Below are 20,319 nucleotides of genomic sequence, written 5' to 3'. Positions count from 1 at the left end.
AATTAGTATATTTTAGTCAGTTTGGGGTTCTTACAGTCTGCAAGCAAATTACTTGTGATTATGTTCCGGCCCCCTGACCATCATCTCAAGAAAAAATAATAATAATTGGCCCGGGGCTGAATCTAGTTGATGATCCCTGGTATAGAGCATAAATGAGAGATGACTACAGCCGGCACACCGAAACCAATTTGGCTATGATTTAATAATCAACACAGTTGTTTGACAAAACATAAACAGAAGGAAAGAGATACGTGTTACACAGTGCTATTTTTTTTATGTCTGCGCCACACCTTGCTGAAAAGTCAACAGACCAGAGAATCTGGGTAAGCTTGGTCCTGGAGGACATCTCAGTCAACGCAGCTTCTGTTTTATGTTACTTTTGACACCGCTGGGAAAAAACAAGGGGACCTATCCATTATTACTGAGACAACACCCTGCCAAACTAAACCTTCAGATGTCCACCTGTGCTAAGATGGTCTTCAAAGAGGCCCTCAACATTCTGTTTTTACATCATATAGCATTATAATCTGATCTGCCACCCTCAACGCAATAATCTGATGCCAGATACGGTCCAGATAACACCAAATGGACATATTCAATTACATTAATTTAGGACTTACAAATAAACCTTCAAAATAGTATGAGCTCACTGGTAATACTGAACATTCACATTTGAATAAGACCCAGTTATAATGCTAAAATGATGGGATGGAAACTTAGCAGCGAAGGCTGCTGATAGGAGGATGGCTCATAATAATGGCTGGAAATGAAGTATAACGGCTGGAATGGAGACGTGTTTGATACCATTCGATTGACTCCATTCCAGCCATTATTATGAGCAGTCCTCCCCTCAGCAGCCTTCACTGATACACAGTGGTAAGCTTGTTGGCTGCATTCAACTGCATTGGACAATTCTAGAAAGCTGCTATTCATGTTAACCTTTTGACAATATATGATTTTGCATTCATCACTTCGGAAACGTCAAACGTGTTTTTCAGATTTCTATAGCATGATTGCATAAAAAGCAGAGGTCTTGTGTATACTACATGTGCCCTCTTGCCTTCTTCTCCTGGTGCAGCAGCTGATCACTGGCTCCTGAAGCAGACTCTTCACTCGTCCCATGCATCTCCATATTGGTTCTTTTTCACTGTGGAGACAAAATAACCATTAGGAGAATCAGACATACAGTCCCAGTCAAAATATTTGGACACCTACTCATTCCAGAGTTTATTTATTTTTACTATTTTCTACATTGTAGAATAGTGAAGACATCAAAACTACGAAATAACACATAAGGAATCATGTAGTAACCAAAAAAAGTTACATCAAAATGTTATATTTGAGATTCTTCAAAGTAGCCACCCTTTGCCTTGATGACAGCTTTGCACACACTCTGTATTTAAAAAAAAAACGTTATTTATATATTTTTTGATTTAACTACACAAGTCAGTTAAGAACAAATTCTTATTTACAATGACAACCTACACCGGCCAAACACGGACGATGCTGGGCCAATTGAGCACCGCCCTATGGGACTCCCAATCACAGCCGGTTGTGATACAGCATGGAATCGAACAAGGGTGTCAGTAGTGACGCCTCAAGCACTGAGATGCAGTGCCTTAAACCGCTGCGCCACTAGGGAGCCATTATCTTAACCAGCTTCATGAGGTAGTCACCTGGAATGCATTTCAATGAACAGGTGTGCTTTGTTAAAAGTTAGTGTAATTGTTTTCCTTCTTAATGTGTTTGAGGAAATCAGTTGTGTTGTGACAAGGTAGGGGTAGAAACAGAAGATAACCCTATTTGGTAAAAGACAAAGTCCATATTATGGCAAGAACAGCTCAAACAAGCAAAGAGAAGTGACAGTCCATCATTACTTTAAAGACATGGTCAGTCAATGCAGAAAATGTCAAGAACTTTGAAAGTTCTTCAAGTGCAGTTGCAAAAACCATCAAGCGCTATGATGAAACTGGCTCTCATGAGGACCGCCACAGGAAAGGAAGAACCAGAGTTACCTCAGCTGCAGAGGATAAGTTTGTTAGAGTTAACAGCCTCAGAAATGGCAGCCCAAATAAATGCTTCACTGAGTTCAAGTAACAGACACATCTCAACATCAACTGTTCAAAGGAGACTGTGTGAATCAGGTCTTCATGGTTGAATTGCTGCAAAGAAACCACTACTAAAGGACACCAATAAGAAGGAGTGACTTGCTTGAACCAAGAAACACGAGCAATGGGCATTAGGCTGGTGGAAATCTGTCCTTCAGTCTGATGAGTCCAAATTTGAGATTTTTGGTTCCAAATGCAGTGTCTTTGTGAGACACAGAGTAGGTGAACCGATGATCTCCGTATGTGTGGTTCCCACCTTGAAGCATGGAGGAGGAGGTGTGATGGTGTGGGAGTGCTTTGCTGGTGACACTGTCTGGGATTTATTTAGAATTCAAGGCACACAACCAGCATGGCTACCACAGCATTCCGATAGCGATACCCCATCGCATCTGGTTTGTACTTTGTGGGACTATCATTTGTTTTTCAACAGGACAATGACCCAACACACCTCCAGGCTGTTTAAGGGCTATTTGACCAAGGAGGAGTGCTGCATCAGATGACCTGGCATCCACAATCACCCGACCTCAACCCATTTGAGATGGTTTGGGATGAGTAAAGGCAAAGCAGCCAACAAGGGCTCAGCATATGTGGAAACTCCTTCAAGACTGTTGGAAAAGCATTCCAGGTGAAGCAAGTTGAGAGAACGCCAAGTGTGTGCAAAGCTGTCATCAAGGCAAAGGGTGGCTACTTTCAAGAATCTCAAATATAAAAATGAATTTTTATTTATTTAACACTGTTTGGTTTACTACATGATTCCATATGTGTAAGTTTTGATGTCTTCACTATTATTCTACAATGTAGAAAATAGTCAAAATAAAGAAAAACCCTGGAATGAGTAGGTGTGACAAAACTTTTGACTGGTACTGTATGTCTATGCAATGTAGTTCACTAATGCACCCGGAATATTGTGTTTGTTTAATTCAACAATTATAAAAGGCTACATTTAAAAAAACATTTATTTAACCTTTATTTAACTAGGCAAGTCAGTTAAGAAAAAATCTTATTTACAATGACTACCCCGGCGACGCTGTGCCAATTGTGCGCCGCCCTATGGGACTCCCAATCACGGCTGGATGTGAGGCAGCCTGCATGGCTAATTATTGCTACAAACTAAAAAGCAAATGTTAGCGTATCTTAGCATGTTCCTTGATACAGACCCCCTGCTCTGGCCAAAGACACTGATGTCCAAGTATGTGAGCACTGTTGTTGACACTGAATAATCATACCCCCATTGTAAGCACCATATGTAAATAGTCCCAATAATAACAGATCTCTGTGGGGAATGAATCACCATCTCTCTTCGGAACAGGTGTTTCAGCCGGGGACTTGAGCAGAATGTCTGCCTTTTGGGTCAGGGTAACCTCATAGTTCTCACGGTTTCTGCTTCGTAGGTCCTCGTACAGGGTTGGTCTCTTTTTGGGAGTCTCATCATCCAAGTAAGGAGGGACTAAAAAGGCAGTGAGGGGAGGAAACCTTTCAGAGAAAACTGCTATTCAAGGCGTCCGGCCAGGGCCAATACAAAATCTGTAGACTTCCAACCACAGCTGATTCAAAAGTGAGATAATGTTCTCAAATGCTCTCTTTACTTAAACTAAATAACATTCATCTTGAAGACAATTCTGAGAATAAAACAAGGATGAGTGAGAGAGTATTATCCATGTCTGTAATAACAACATGTAAATCCTGATGTCCGTACCTGGTTGGTTGACATCAGCTGCAGCTCCTGTGGGGTCAGACTCATTGAGGGGAGGGCTCAACAGAGCACCCTGATCACTATAGGAGAAGTCACTAGGGTAGCTGAAGGAGTCTGCTTGGGTGCGAGGTTCCGCCACTGACTGGGAGGCTTGTTCAAAAAAAGCCTGGTTAGGATCTCCCAACTCTGATGGGTTCTGAGGAGCAAACCTGGTTCCAATGAAAATGTAACTTGGTAAGATGTCAAAACAATAACCAGTTACCACAATGGGGAAAGGAGATTAGATGCAATACTAACTGTTGAGGGATATGACGTTGTCCTTGTCTTAGGGCTTCACCCAATGGGGAATTCTCCAGATTTTTGAACTTCTCCTGACATATCTTTGTGTAAGAGATCTTCCCGCCAATGTACCCAAACAGACCAGCAACTGAAAATAGACACCACGCACACAAAAGTGAATATTCCCATAGACATGACACTGGTACATATACATACACATTTTGAATTCCAGCAGGACACTGAAAAGCCTCATATTCAGCCTTCACTTACTAGCTACTTTAGGCAGGGAACCAAATCGTGGTGAGGGTGCAAGGACTCCTGAAAGGGAGAGATTGACTTTACTTTCTAACCCAATGAAAGGCAATAGAGGCTGATATTTTAATTACAATCTCACAGGACTGAGCATTAAACATACCTTTCATAACGAGTGCTTGAGCTACAGACACTGCCACAGCAGTTAATGGAAGGGCTGTGAATACAAAATGATGTCATTAGTGCATACAGAATCTATACATCCTTATAACTCTTTATTTCAACAATGCATGCTCAAAACACTTTAGTAGCTACAAACTTGAGTAAATGAGAAATCAGAGAGAAACAGAAGGGGTAAACCTGGGGTGTAATCAGTGGTTAAATTGGGATTTGGAAGGTCCGTAGTTAGTGGGCTCAGCTGAGGGGATGATATAATGTACTAGCCTAAATATATACTGACAAAAAGCACATATCACAGTCTTCACTATTATTCTACAATGTAGAAAATAGTAAAAATAAAGAAAAACTCTTGAATAACTAGGTGTTCTAAAACATTTGACCAGTAGAGTACACAGTGGCAAGAAAAAGTATGGGAACCATTTGGAAATACCTGGATTTCTGCATAAATTGGTCATCTAGTTGGTCAGCTAGTTAGAGTAGTAGAATGAACAACATGCCATTTCAAAATCTGGTTGTGCAACAGCTGTTTTTCTCTTATGTCAGTCAATGACAGTCACTGAATTAGCCATGTCAGCTAACAATTTTTTTTATTGCTAAATTAGTATAAACTTGTAATCATGGCAGAATTACATTAAACATTCAATGTTCAGCCTTATTGTCCACAAACTTTATGTTCCCAGGGGCCCTGCCCTCCAGTGGGCTTAGATTAACATGGCATAAATCATGACAAAATGTGTAGAATTGCAGGAAATGTTCTTTAAAAACCAAGTCTCTCTCTCCTATCCATCAAAATGACAAAAAAAATTCATTAGATAATTCAAATAACAAAAAGGTACCTGGTCTTAGCTCCACCTGGCTCTCATTTGGATCACAGGTGTCGTCTCGGACTCGGACCAATTTAACCCCTGGGTGTAATCATTAGCCCCCCCCCCAAAATTGACACTAAAACAAGAGTTTCTATTGGAGAAATTCAGCTAAGTCCCTCCCCGTTCGTTTCTGTTTAAGAAATGTTTTGCAACATAATCAGCATAATGAATACACCCCAGATATGCGTCACAAATGCGTGGTCTGGTAAGCATGTCATACAGTGTCCACCAGTTGCATATATGTTTTGCCGGATGTCTAGCCCACATTTTCTATACTTGACGCACATGTGCTTCGCTTTTCAAATCGCTAAACGCTAGCTTGTTGAGTCTGTGTGTACTTCCGTTTGCACCACCACACCGCACAAGTTGAAATATTGAACACACCTGTCTAGTGCGGCACCCTTAACATTAGCGCTGAAAAATTGCATAATTTTCTAGTGATGAGCTGGAATTTTACCTTCAGTAACCTATATGCTGAGTGGTTTGAAAACCATGGTTATTTTAATTTGTTTTTCTACATTTTTGTGTAGGCAACGGGCACAATGTAAAACTACAAAATAGCTTTCTCGTTTCAAACTTATACGTCTAACAGTATCTTGGTTCTGGTCTAATGCTTCTAGAAAGTTGACCCGTTCACATCGTGACGCATTTCATTACGCCCTACTGTACGTCATCTTCACGGAGTCTTGCCCAGCTACTGAACCGAGAAGTGTAGTGTTTGTAATGCAAGATGGAGAGCCTGTCTTGTCAGAGATCACATTTATTTTGGGAGATTGCAAAATGACCTTTTCATTCAAGACAGGATAAATATATTGTCTCAGATGATAAATGTTCTTTAGTTACTTTTTCCTCAACTTGTTTATCTAACGAAGTCAAGCTAGCTTGCAGAGCAGATAGCTAACGTTAGCTAAAAGCTAGGCTAGGTTGAACATAGCATTGCAGCTACCAACCTCTCCACCTAACAATTATCATAAAAACGTAATTACCATCAAACTTAAATGGGAGGCAACAGTCATAATATAATTAGCTTAACAGCCAATGTGTATTATTTAACATTACTATTCAAATAGTACTCAATTATTGTTATGGGTAATTGTTTACAAGTTACTAACTATACCATGAAGCCATCACCGAAAACCACATTTATCTTCTGTTTTGTTAACTCCCTGCTCTTTGGCAGACTGGCTGAACTGAAGACGAGGCAAAGTCAGATTTTTTTTAAGTATGCAGTGTCTGTCTCGCGACGGAGCCTTCAACCGCAAGAGGGCGTTGCGCATTCACTCCGTTGTGGACGTCTCCATTGAAATGTATGACATCCGAGTATTTATGGGTAATTTGAACGAGTTGAGGCGTTAACGATTCTGCATGGTCAATACGACATCTGCAGTGGCTGTACAGCATTTACTGCGAGGCTGCCTCCGCAGAAGTAAGAGCATTCATACTTATTTTAGCCACACTCGCTACGTTCAGGCTCTGCCCTGCCCAACACGGGCCCGGATTGCTTCTGCCAAATTTAAGGCCCGGCCCTGCCCAAAAGCCGAAATCATTATGGACTTCCTCCTTTAGTAAAGCCATTAACTGTTCCTTCCGGTCACACGATCGCTGCGCTTAGCAGCTCTGCCAGAGATATTAAGAGAAAGGAATCCCACTGGACCATGAATGGAAGAACGCATAACGCCCCACAGACTGTTGACCAATCACGTTCATGTTGTCATGCTGCGTCACACGGTCGCTAAACTAATCGTCATATAATCCCTTCTCAAAATCGGTATTAGTTGAGAAATGTCCATTTTCCTCGAAAGTACGTAATGTCACAATTCCAAAACTATACAATAAAACAGATCCCAGATTAATTATTTCACATCTTGCGAAAATGTGTAATGTTATATTTCTTGTTTAAGAAATGCATGGTAGATGTTGGATTTTTGAGATAGCGCCTAATTGACTCCCATTCCCTCCTTGAAGGAGAGCTCTCCGTGTCACAGAATCACCCAGAGTGCACCGCGCGGTCCATTGACGTTGCATGGACGACGAACATGATGGGCGTTAATACTATTCCAACGGAGATTACCAGCTCCTTAAAAAGTATATTCCAATGGAGATTACCATATCTTTAAAATGTATATTCCAACGGAGATTACCAGCTTCTTAAAAAGTATATTCCAATGGAGATTACCATATTTTTAAAATATATTCCAACGGAGATTACCAGCTCCTTAAAAAGTATATTCCAATGGAGATTACCATATCTTTCAAATGTATATTCCAATGGAGATTACCATATCTTTAAAGTATATTCCAATGGAGATTACCATATCTTTAAAGTATATTCCAATGGAGATTACCATATCCTTAAAAAGTATCTCTGGCTCTGCTCAATGAACAAAGACAAGAGAGAGCCATTAGCTACTTTTGGTCACTCTAAACTCCGACAAAACTCAAGCAAATGTTTGGGGGAAATAATCTCTTCTGTTTTATATATACAGATGCACCTTGTGCTAGGGCCAATGAAAGGCCACTCTAAAATGTGCAGTTATGTCACACACTACATTTTCTCAACATAAGGGAGCATGCAATTGGCATGCTGGCTACAGGAACTGTCCCCCAGAGCTTTTGCCAAAGATGTAATGTTCATTTCTGAATCAAATAAAATGTTATTGGTCACATACACATGGTTAGCAGATGTTAATGTGAGTGTAGCGAAATGCTTGTGCTTCTAGTTCCGACAGGGAAGTAATATCTAACAATTCCACAACAACTACCTTATACACACAAATGTAAAAAGGATGGAATAAGAATACGTACATATAATTATATAGATGAGAGATGGCCGAGCAGTATAGGCAAGATGCAATACATGGTATAAAATACAGTATATACATATGAGTAACGTAATATGTAAACATTAAAGTGCTATTATTTAAAGTGACTAGTGATCCATTTATTAAAGTGGCCAATGATTTCAAATCTGTATGTAGCCAGCAGCCTCTCTGTGCTAGTGATGGCTGTTTAACAATCTGATGGTCTTGAGATAGAAGCTGTTTTTCAGTCTCTCTGTCCCAGCTTTGATGCACCTGTACGGACATAGCCTTCTGGATGATAGCGGGGTGAACAGGCAGTGGCTCGGGTGGTTGTTGTCCTTGATGATCTTTTTGTCCTTCCTGGGACATCGGGTGCTGTAGGTGTCCTGGAGGGCAGGTAGTTTGCTCCCGGTGATGCGTTGTGCAGACCGCACCAACCTTTGGAGAGCCCTGCGGTCGGAGGTGGTGCAGTTGCCGTGATACAGCCTGACAGGATTCTCTCAATTGTGCACCTGTAAAAGTTAGTGAGGGTTTTAGGTGACAAGCCAAATTTCTTCAGCTTCCTGAGGTTGAAGAGGTGCTGTTGCGCATTTTTCACCACGCTGTCTGTGTGGGTGGACCATTTCAGTTTGTCCGTGATGTGTACGCTGAGGAACTTGAAGCTTTCCACCTTATCCACTGTGGTCCCGTGGATGGGGAGGGTGCGCCCTCTACTGTTTCCTGAAGTCTCCGATCATCTCCTTTGTTTTGTTGACGGTGAGTGAGGGGGTTTTCCTGACACCACACTCCGAGAGCCCTCACCTCCTCCCTGTAGGCTGTCTCGTTGTTGTTGGTAATCAAGCCACTACTGTTGTGTCGTCTGCAAACTTCATGAGTGAGTTGGAGGCGTGCATGGCCACGCAGTCATGGGTGAACAGGGAGTACAGGAGGGGGCTGAGCAAGCACCAATGTTGAGGATCAGCGAAGTGGAGATGTTGTTTCCTACCCTCACCACCTGGGGTCTGCCAGTCAGCAAGTCTAGGACCCAATTGCACAGGGCGGGGTTGAGACCCAGGGCCTCAAGCTTAATGATGAGCTTGGAGGGTACTATGGTGTTGAATGCTGAGCTGTAGTCAATGAACAGTATTCTTACATAGGTATTCCTCTTGTCCAGTAGGGATAGGGCAGTGTGCAGGCGATTGCATTGTCTGTGGACATGTTGGGACTGCAAACTAAAGTGGGTCTAGGGTGGCAGGTAAGGTGAAGGTGATATGATCCGTGACTAGTCTCTCAAAGCACTTCATGATGACAGAATCAAATCAAATCAAATTTGATTTGTCACATACACATGGTTAGCAGATGTTAGTGTGAGTGTAGCGAAATGCTTGTGCTTCTAGTTCCGACAATGCAGTAATAACCAACAAGTAATCTAGCTAACAATTCCAAAACTACTACCTTATAGACACAAGTGTAAGGGGATAAAGAATATGTACATAAAGATATATGAATGAGTGATGGTACAGAGCGGCATAGGCAAGATACAGTAGATGGTATTGAGTGCAGTATATACATGAGATGAGTATGTAAACAAAGTGGCATAGTTAAAGTGGCTAGTGATACATGTATTTCATAAGGATTCAGTATATGATATAGAGTACAGTATATACGTATACATATGAGATGAATAATGTGGGGTATGTAAACATTATATTAGGTAGCATTGTTTAAAGTGGCTAGTGATATATTTTACATCATTTCCCATCAATTCCCATTATTAAAGTGGCTGGAGTTGAGTCAGTGTGTTGGCAGCAGCCACTCAATGTTAGTGGTGGCTGTTTAACAGTCTGATGGCCTTGAGATAGAAGCTGTTTTTCAGTCTCTCGGTCCCAGCTTTGATGCACCTGTACTGACCTCGCCTTCTGGATGATAGCGGGGTGAACAGGCAGTGGCACGGGTGGTTGTTGTCCTTGATGATCTTTATGGCCTTCCTGTGACATCGGGTGGTGTAGGTGTCCTGGAGGGCAGGTAGTTTGCCCCCGGTGATGCGTTGTGCAGACCTCACTACCCTCTGGAGAGCCTTACGGTTGTGGGCGGAGCAGTTGCCGTACCAGGCGGTGATACAGCCCGCCAGGATGCTCTCGATTGTGCATCTGTAGAAGTTTGTGAGTGCTTTTGGTGACAAGCCGAATTTCTTCAGCCTCCTGAGGTTTGAAGAGGCGCTGCTGCGCCTTCTTCACGATGCTGTCTGTGTGGGTGGACCAATTCAGTTTGTCTGTGATGTGTACGCCGAGGAACTTAAAACTTACTACCCTCTCCACTACTGTTCCATCGATGTGGATAGGGGGGTGTTCCCTCTGCTGTTTCCTGAAGTCCACAATAATCTCCTTAGTTTTGTTGACGTTGAGTGTGAGGTTATTTTCCTGACACCACACTCCGAGGGTCCTCACCTCCTCACTGTAGGCCGTCTCGTCGTTGTTGGTAATCAAGCCTACCACTGTTGTGTCGTCCGCAAACTTGATGATTGAGTTGGAGGCGTGCGTGGCCACGCAGTCGTGGGTGAACAGGGAGTACAGGAGAGGGCTCAGAACGCACCCTTGTGGGGCCCCAGTGTTGAGGATCAGCGGGGTGGAGATGTTGTTGCCTACCCTCACCACCTGGGGGCGGCCCGTCAGGAAGTCCAGTACCCAGTTGCACAGGGCGGGGTCGAGACCCAGGGTCTCGAGCTTGATGACGAGCTTGGAGGGCACTATGGTGTTAAATGCCGAGCTGTAGTCGATGAACAGCATTCTCACATAGGTATTCCTCTTGTCCAGATGGGTTAGGGCAGTGTGCAGTGTGGTTGAGATTGCGTCGTCTGTGGACCTATTGGGCGGTAAGCAAATTGGAGTGGGTCTAGGGTGTCAGGTAGGGTGGAGGTGATATGGTCCTTGACTAGTCTCTCAAAGCACTTCATGATGACGGAAGTGAGTGCTATGGGGTGATAGTCATTTAGTTCAGTTACCTTTGCCTTCTTGAGTACAGGAACAATGGTGGCCATCTTGAAGTCCTTGGTAGGTAGCAGGCTGCGTCGGTGGGACTGTATTATCCTCAAAGCGGGCAAAGAACGTGTTTAGTTTATCTGAAAGCAAGACGGTGTCCGTGACGTGGCTGGTTTTCGTTTTGTAGTCCGTAATTGCCTGTAGACCCTACCACATATGTCTTGTGACTGAGCCGTTGAATTATGACTCCACTTTGTTCCTAAACTGACATTTCGCTTGTTTGATTGCCTTGGAAGGAATAACTACACTGTTTATATTTGGCCATATCCCCAGACAACTTTCCATGGTTGAATGCAGTGGTTTGCGCTTTCAGTTTTGCGCAAATGCCGCCATCTATCCACGGTTTCTGGTTAGGGTAGGTTTTCATAGTCACAGTGGATACATTTCAATGCACTTCCTTATAAACTCACTCACCAAGTCAGCGTATAAATCAATGTTATTCTCTGAGGCTTCCCGGAATATTTTCCAGTCCGCATGATCAAAACAATCTTGAAGCGTGGATTCCGATTGAGCAGACCAGTGTTTAATGGTTCTAGTTACAGGTATATCCTGTTTGAGTTTCTGCCTATAGGACATTAGGAGCAAAATGGAGTCGTGGTCGGATTTGTCGAAGAGAGGTCCTTGTATGCATCAGTGTAGGAGTGGTCAGTGTAGGAGTGGTCCAGTGTATTGCTCGCACGAGTGCTACAGTCAATGTGCTGATAGAATTTAGGTAGCCTTGTTCTCAAATTAGCTTTGTTAAAATCCCCAGCTACAATACATGCAGCCTCAGGATATATGGTTTGCAGTTTACATAGATTCCAGTGAAGTTCCTTGAGGGCTGTGGAGACATCTGCTTGAGGGGGGTGTAATACACGGCCGTAACTAACATTATTTTGGGAGATAATGTTGTCGGCATTTGATTGTAAGGAATTCTAGGTGAGGTGAACAAAAGGAGCCGAGTTCCTGTATGTTGTTCTGATTATTCCATGAGTCGTTAAACATGAAGCACACCCCCGCCCTTCTTACCAGAGAGATGTTTCTGTCGGCGCGATGCATGAAGAAACAAGTTGGCTGTACCGACTCCGACAACATATCCCGAGAGAGTCTTGGTTCCGTGAAACAAAGAATGTTACAATCTCTGATGTCTCTGGAAGGCAACCCTAGCCCTAATTACATCCACCTTGTCGTCTAGAGACTGGACAATGGTGAGTAATATACCCTGAAGTGGTGGGTGGTGTGTACGCCTTCAAGGTCTGACCAGGAGGCTACGCCATCTACCTCTCCTGCGGTGACGTTGTTTTGGGTCAGCCTCCGGGATTAGATCCAATGTCCTGGGTGGTGGTCCAAACAAAGGATCCGCTTCGGGAAAGTCGTATTCCAGGACCTCTACATCCGGCGTCACATGTGGGATCCTCTGGGGTGGGCCTGGGAGGGCATAGGCCCACCCACTTGGGAGCCAGGTCCACCCATGGCTGTGTGTATGCCCAGTCATGTGAAATCGATAGATTAGGGCCTAATTAATTAATTTAAATTGGCTGATTTCCTTATGTAGCCGATGTGAAATGGCTAGCTAGTTAGCGGTGGTGCACGCTAGTGGCGTTTCAATCGGTGACGTCACTTGCTCTGAGACCTTGAAGTGGTGGTTCCCCTTGCTCTGCAAGGGCTGCGGCTTTTGTGGAGCGATGGGTAACGATGCTTTGAGAGTGACTGTTGACGTGTGCAGAGCGTCCCTGGTTCCCGTCCAAGTCGGGGCGAGGGGACGGACGTAAAGTCAAAAAACGGTTACACTTATATGAACTGTAACTCAGCAAAACCTTTGAAATTGTTGCATGTTGCGTTTATATGTTTTATATTTGACGTTTTAAGCACTTCTGACACCATGTTATGATCTTAAAGCCAAAATAGGCTTGATCCAAGAATGTGGTAGGAGGCTGAGTATGGAGGATGTGACACAATTGCGGAGCCTCCGGAGGCATACAGAGTCCATATTGAGTGCCGTACCACATCGCTGTGCGCCTCCAAAATTGTTTAAAAATGCGGCGGGCTCTGTATAGCTCTGCATTTACATGATTGGTTGACGGTAAATGGGGGTGTGAGTTACTGAATAAACACCAACTTCCTTCACAACAGCTCTGCTCCGCGAAGCATGAATGCCTTGACTTCTGCAGAGGCCGTAAATGCAGCTCAGCTTCAGAATGCTAGTGATCAATTCAGTGATACCTAGCGTTAACCCCATTTATAACGCTACCCTGTCGGGTAGCTGAACTCTATTACGGATCCCTCTGCATCGTTACAACATTTGTGACGCACGGCGCAATGCAGTACGCAGCTGATTTTGCCTCTACAAGCATCCGGAGGCACCGCGGTTGCGTCAAATGCTTGGTATGGACCTTCCATATCGCATTGCCAGAGCAAGCATAAATGGGCTTTCATGCTTCCAGAAACATATTGCAAGCAATGCGTGTTACTTTTTAGACAGAGCGTCACGCTCTTAACTCCCTGTACAGAAGACGCCTTCGTCCAATGACTTACGTGTAATGAAACAGAGTCATGATTAGGGCTTGGGAATAGGGTGCTATTTGGAACACATCCTTATGTTGTAGCATGACTTACATCTGTACCAAAAGCTCTCTTGGTTGCATTCCCGAAACACTCTCTTCTCCTCCTCCGTGGGAATGTAGGGTGCCCCAACTTGACTCTGTTATACAGGGTACAGAAATTTAGCAATTGTAATTAGCTAGATAACATATACATAGCAGATTACATACGCCAGTCGTCTACTGTAGTGAGTGGAGTGGTTGAAATGCGAACTTTAACTAAATACTTTGCATCGCGTAGTAGCGTTATCGACGATAGTATTACTACAGTACTACTTGATTAACTTGCTAATTACTCATGTTTGAGTTAGCGACTAGAAAGTGCTGTTGTAGCTAGCTTGGGAAAACTGTTTGTTTGGCAAGCCATTTTACTTTAACTAGCAAGCTAATCCGCAGAAAGCGAACTAGCGGTTAGCTAGCTACTGTTAGCTTGTTACTGTACCTGAGCCCCTTGTTGTTGATCAGTGAATCCCATTGACGTTTGTGACATGACTAGAAAAGAAATTGAGGTACTGAGAAAAATTTGCTACACCATTATTTCGAGGTTATGTGCATGTGTAACAGGGGAAACAATTGAAACTTCAAAAATGACCTCCAAGTTTTCTGCCTCTCAAAGCAGGGAAGCTGTTGAAATCAGAAGGCGTTTGCCTTACGCAAAACCTGAGTGTAGACGTCACGCGTAAAGAAGCGTGCCCAGTCTTCTTCGATGAGGTTTAACGGCGGTTAACATCCAATAAATGTTGCATTACTGCCACCTACTAGACTGGAGTATACGTCCCTTATGCATTGCTTGAAAATAAATAAATAATTCAAATAAATAAACAAATACTCTACCATCTAACACTACACACTCACCACCCAACTCCACTATTTAACTATATTTAGTCCTATCTCAGGCCAACAGCCTGAAATGACTTGTTGGCCTATCCCTCTATACTGGTACAGATCTACTACTCACACCACTCCTCTCAGGATCCCTCCCCCTTGACCCATCTTCCTCTACTTTCTTCACTGCCTCAGCATACGACAACTTCTGTGCTACTCTAACCCTGGAAACCTCCACCTGCCTCTCTCACACTGGACATTTCTGATCCCCAGCCCCATGGGCACCCGTTTAATTAACACATACCACTACTTTCCCCAATGTTACACATTCCTTTGTCTCATGCCCTTCTGCACACTTCTAACACCTAGGAACCTCCTCCTACACACTGCTTCCACATGCCCATAAGCTTGACACCTGTAACAACGTAATGTATTCGGCACAAAAGTTCCTAGAGTATATAAGATATCCTGTAACATCACTTTGTCCAGCAACGGCTCAACATCAAAACACAAAAGAACACACAACTCTTACGCCATCCTGTCTAAGTCGCAACAAACGATGTGCATGACAAACACTGGGAATCTTCCCCTTCGGTTGGTCAACTTTCACATTTACCGCTACCATGTAATCACTCCTTTCAATGGTGCCCTTTTCTTGAGTGCAAAACAACTCGCATCTCTTGTCCCCATTTGTTTAATGTGCAGCGCCTGCACCCTCTGATCAGCAGAAACACAAACAATTATCACAAGACCACTTCTGGTTACCTTCACCGATTCCACAGCACCTAACTCTGTTTTAAACCTCCCTGAAACCACAAATGGATAAGACAAAAGGAAAGGGCCCACTTTTTCCAAAAATGTCACTCCTACCATCACAGACTCATCTTTATCCTGACCCTCGGTGCAACCCTCGGCTCTGACAACTAGCACGCCCGGTCCAGACACAACAAAGCCTCAAGACCAACACTTGCTCCAGATTGAAATAGTTGGGCTCGTTTGAGCAAATAATTTGTCAAGTCTGTGACCAAAGCTTTTAAAGAGTCTTGCATTTTGAAAAAATCAGATTTTCACCTAGATGACCTTTACAAAAATCGTATAATTGAAGGTCCTAAAGTGTAAGGTCGGATGGGGTTGGGTGGGCTTGGAGGATGGGGGAGGGTCTTGATCACACCGATAGTGTTATTGTATTTTGGTACACCCGAAGTGCATTCATTTCCAATGGAAAGCTGCGTTTGCCTTGCGCAATTGCATTGCAGAGGCAATTGCAGTGCCTTCTGTGTGTTGCATACATAATATTTATCAAACTTATGCATCAAACTGTATGCTTAGATGTCTTGACAGAAATGGTAGCAGAAGGTGAATGTTGAACTTGTGTTGCACACATATCCAGATGATGCTGCATACCATTTTGCGTCATAACCCTGTCGGTGTGATTGAAGCGGGACACTATATGTGATCAACCTGTCAATGTGAAAAGCACCTTACCGCGTCCAGTCTACTCATCCGAACGCCATCCAATCAATGCAGAGGTGTAAAATTGCCAGAGCCTGAACAACAAATAAAATAATTTATACAATGTAGGTGTAAACAATTTGAACCAATCATATAATGCAAAGGGCGGGGCATATTGCCAACATTTTGACAGTGGTACGCTCATATCAGACAACACAAACCGCAAAATTGTTAACCAATCTGTCAACGAGGATAGTTGCTATAAAACGAGTTTAGATCTTTTAAAAAATTAAAAGAGCGTTCCAAAAAAAGAACGGATGGGAAAGGAAGGTGAGGACACATACTGAAATATCTTATTTGCGATCCCAGCGAAGTTTCACTGACACTGTTGGAAAAAGCTATAATTTTAGCATGCCAGAGGAGTTGGATTGCTAGCAAACAAGCTAAGCGTACTTTAAAAAAGGTAAGCTCGGCCGAGATTTGAAATACAAGGTCCTACCAAATAACTAATTTATTAAAGTTAGCAGACCTAGCTTTTGGTAGCGAGCAGTTTGCAGTTTCGGATAAATTGATAAGCTATGGAAGTGCTTCGATACTAGCTAGCATAGTTGGGTAACGTTAGATATGTCTTGCTAGCTATGTGTTATTAGCTAACCATATCAGGATTTGGTAAACCCAGAAGTACTCAAATACTGGACAGGAAGGAAGCCAAATGAATGTTACCGTTGTCAGTTAGCTAACATTAACCAGCTCTAGCTAGACAGCCAATTAATAAAGGAAACTAGGCTGGCTAGCTAGTTAGTTATCTAACGTGACCAACTCGCTTGCTAGCTACGACGTTGGCGATATTGAAGACAGCACAATGGCAATCATAGCAAGCTGTTGTTGGCTCATGTACAGTACCAATAATTTGATAAAACCCCCCTTGCGTCTTTTGTTTTGCCACTGTGTCTATCCGTTGATTTACGTCGTAGGTGTTCCTGTCACCATGCTATGCCACTGAAACTCGTTTTTGAGGAGGCAAGCTGCAGTCACACAGGCGAGGCAAGTTAGAGCATGGTCAACGATCCTACTTTGATTTGACTTTACACCTAACTTGGCAGGTAGTCTAATACTAGGATACAACTAACGTTACTGAGTGCGGTTAATCAGCAAATATCCATATACACTTGTATATTATACAGCTGTACCTTACTTACTCGGACATTAGTTGCCTTTGTCATGCCAATGTACCCCAAAGTTGTCTCCATTACCTATGTAGCCCAACAACCAGGAAAGGAAATCTCCCCCAAAATATTGGATTCTCAAATATCATTGCTGGGTGTTTGCTCACTCTACCTCTGTTCTGTAGGTGTTATATTTAAAGTTAATCAGCACTGTAATAGCTAACATTCTGTGATTGCTCCTGGGCACAATTGATTCTGTGTGTAATTACGGCAAAGGCCAAATTGCATTTGTCCTGTTTAACAGCTGCTTTTGTCCACCTCTTAAATTAGGCCACACCCTTACAGCATCTGTGAAAACGGTGGCAGTACACACACTGCTCAGTAAAGATCAATCACAATATATTGGCAATAGCCTGTCCATTGCCTCTCTCTTTTGGTGTGTTTGTACAGCAAAGGGAGAATAGACACACAATGAGGAGTTTGTTCTTGTTTTCTGTAGCTGTAAGATGGCAACACAGAGAGAAATCTGGTCAGTCTGCAATGAACCAGGAGGTGGAGAGAGCTGAACAATTTCAGACCCTGGGGCCTTTGCAATACACTTCTCATCTGGAGAAAAGTCTGTGTGTCACTCCCAAATGGGTCAGGGCTCTACAGTGTGAACATTTTACTTGCAATTAATTTAGGAGCACCAGTGCACCTAGAAAAAGGATTCTGGCTGTATTACCTCAAATCTTTTTCATTGTGCCCCTAAATTTCATTTTGCGCCTACATTGTTCAATATAGGTGAACACATGCTCTTGGGGTACATGCTCTGAATAATCAGTAACCACTTGATCCAAGGACTTTGGTGCTTTTTGTGTTGTTGCGTAAACATATTCAATTACATCAGAGGCCAGCAGGCAGATGCAAAGGGTGAATTTGAGTGTGACCTTGTCATTCACCAGGCCAGCCAATGTTTACCATTTCACTGTTAACATGTAACATCCTAGTGTTTAATGTAAGGGTCAAAGTATTAAAGCAGCTTTAAAAAACAAACATGTTTTGCTTATCATTGCAATATTTAGATGACTATGGTGCTTAGGCTACATCTTACATAAAATTATGACGATAATGCTTACATCTTATGTAAAATTGTTGAATAAAATGGGTTAGATCACTGTCATGGTCAGGACAGGAGGCTGGTTTGTTGTGGTCACATTTAAGGTGATGAACCCCCTCTCTGCCCCAACCCATACATGTCTCTCTGTGTGGTTGACTGATCCTCTCAACCTCCCCCTTCAGGGATAAGCCTCTGATTGCTGTACAGATGTGTTTGCATTGTGCACGCACCCACTGGGCCTCTGCATAGGAAAGGCAGGGAATCCTTCTAAATTGCAAAGGGGCATCTATCTGCGATTACCCAGGGCATAATTCCGGGGAATGTGTGTTTTTGGGTTAATCCTGGAAGACATTAATGTCATTGAGTGAAGGGATGGAGCTGGTCTCTGAGTGGTTCCCCTGTCAAACCATGGATGTGTCTCTTCTCAGGATGAGCCAGAGGAGAGCCATTGGTCACTCTTATCACTGCATAGTGTGATGGTTAGATTTATATGAGCCAGATAAGAGCTGTGCAGTCAAGCATTTCTCTTAATGAGTCTGGTGCCTCACTGTTTCTCCTGTCCCATCAGACTGACACTGTTGTCCCTTTCCTCTCTTACTGCTTTGTCCCTGTACTGACCAACTGACTGACTCTTTTGCACGTCTGCCATCTGGTAAAACAAATGAGGCTTCCCAGTGTTTACCTTCATGGAGTTCAAGGCTGCACAAATATCATTATCTTGCCTTGCTTGTTGTTGACTCTGTAACACCTGCATCTGGCTGATCTACGACCTCAACATTTCACCTACTGCCTTATCAAGAGCACTTACAGGAAACCCTGGATTTCCTGTGTGAACTATACAGCTATATTCTTATTACCTACTGAATTACAGCCTTATTTTTGCCTGCCTGGTGATGGTGAGACTGGATCTCTTGCCAAATTATCTGCTAAACCTAACTGAAAAGGTTGGTGGTGTGTCTGTTTGCTTGGTGCTAAATTATTAACCTGAAGTGCTGCAGTCATTATCCGGTGGCAAAAATAAAGAACATGTTAAACTGCAAGCCATGCAAGTTATTCTGATTTTAAAGGTACTGCCGCTAAGCAACTTTAAAAAGAGGTTAAATAGCTGTTCATCAGACAAGCCCCCATCCTTTAGTTATAGTCATCCTAAAATGAGCAATCCTTTGTCTTTGGATGCATTCAAAGTGTTCTGTAATACACAAATGTGAATTGAGTTCAGCTAGAAATAGCCTATAATGGGGCCTTACCGAGGCATATTATTTTTGGCTTTGGGTAGGGAGAACTGGTTTGGAGCAGGATAATTGATGTTTGGGACTGACTTCACCAAAGAAACCACCCGGTCCTCGGCCCAAGGAAAGCCAACTCTGTTCCTCTCTCACTGCATACAGAGTGTGCCTGTGTGTTTGGACTGGAGCTTTCAGGGGCTGTGTACTAGGTTTCACATGAGCTCTCTTTAGAAATCAAACTGGTTGTGAGGAAGAGCTTTCTAAAACATGCAAACAAGTGGTCCTGTTAGGGCAGTTGCATGAAGGCCATATCTGTCAGGAGAATCTAGTGTTCTGCTCCATACGAAGGTTGTGATTACGCAGGAGAAAAGCCTTTCATTTAGTGCTGGTGAACAAGATGTAGTTAGTTCTTATTTTGTCCTATTCGTCCCAGTTGTGACTGTGCACCAATGCTGAGATCTAGTGTTGCACAAAACATTCGATACTAGAACATGAAAAACGGTTCGGTACTAGAATTGGTTTCTTTCGGTACTTCTGTTGAATGTGTATCACGGATAAAAATCTATCGGCCAGTGTTAATTTCTTCATCAAAAATATTACTGAAACACCATTTTTTTTGAGGCAATCACTCACTGTTGACGTTGAGACGGGTGTTTTGCGAGTACTGTTTAATTAAGCTACCAGTTGAGGACTTGTGAGGCGTCCATTTCTCAAACTCGACACTGTACTTGTCCTCTTGCTCAGTTGTGCACCTGGGCCTCCCATTATTTCTATTC

General features: G+C 43.1%; 1 protein-coding gene and 1 long non-coding RNA gene across 4 annotated transcripts; one reads left to right on the top strand and one right to left on the bottom strand.

Annotated features, from left to right (window-relative positions):
* Nucleotides 1-183: 183 nt before the first annotated feature.
* ociad1 (OCIA domain containing 1) lies at nucleotides 184-14,430 on the bottom strand. 3 transcript variants are annotated; one of them, XM_029632986.2, is made up of 9 exons: nucleotides 14,218-14,430; nucleotides 13,792-13,876; nucleotides 4,496-4,549; nucleotides 4,351-4,398; nucleotides 4,099-4,228; nucleotides 3,805-4,010; nucleotides 3,400-3,555; nucleotides 1,061-1,147; nucleotides 184-388 (listed from the first exon to the last, which is right to left on the bottom strand). In XM_029632986.2, the coding sequence occupies exons 1-8, from the start codon at nucleotides 14,263-14,265 to the stop codon at nucleotides 1,110-1,112; spliced, it is 765 nt and encodes a 254-aa protein (XP_029488846.1). In that variant the 5' UTR covers nucleotides 14,266-14,430; the 3' UTR covers nucleotides 184-388; nucleotides 1,061-1,109. The 3 variants fall into 3 exon arrangements, with proteins under 3 accessions (XP_029488846.1, XP_064865184.1, XP_064865185.1); XM_065009112.1 differs by having other exon boundaries at nucleotides 184-1,147; XM_065009113.1 differs by lacking the exon at nucleotides 3,400-3,555 and having other exon boundaries at nucleotides 184-1,147; nucleotides 14,218-14,429.
* Nucleotides 14,431-16,236: 1,806 nt separating this feature from the next.
* On the top strand, nucleotides 16,237-18,253 carry LOC135564336 (uncharacterized). Its single transcript, XR_010460941.1, has 2 exons — nucleotides 16,237-16,515; nucleotides 17,718-18,253. It is a non-coding gene; the product is annotated as an uncharacterized LOC135564336 (long non-coding RNA).
* The last annotated feature ends 2,066 nt before the right edge of the window (nucleotides 18,254-20,319 follow it).

Source organism: Oncorhynchus nerka, linkage group LG24, assembly GCF_034236695.1.
Source record: "Oncorhynchus nerka isolate Pitt River linkage group LG24, Oner_Uvic_2.0, whole genome shotgun sequence".
NCBI lineage: Eukaryota > Metazoa > Chordata > Actinopteri > Salmoniformes > Salmonidae > Oncorhynchus > Oncorhynchus nerka.
Note: the sequence above shows the minus strand (reverse complement) of the source record. Positions and strands in the feature narration are given on the sequence as shown.

What these genes read in the sequence shown, in the direction of transcription:
- ociad1 (XM_065009112.1), bottom strand. Translation starts at nt 14,265, where the DNA reads ATGTCACAAACGTCAATGGGATTCACTGATCAACAACAAGGGGCTCAG. An exon ending in TTCCCTGCCTAAAGTAGCTA is followed by an intron (nt 4,229 to 4,350) that starts GTAAGTGAAGGC and finishes GTCTATTTTCAG; the next exon opens with TTGCTGGTCTGTTTGGGTAC. An exon ending in CAACGTCATATCCCTCAACA is followed by an intron (nt 4,011 to 4,098) that starts GTTAGTATTGCA and finishes CATTGGAACCAG; the next exon opens with GTTTGCTCCTCAGAACCCAT.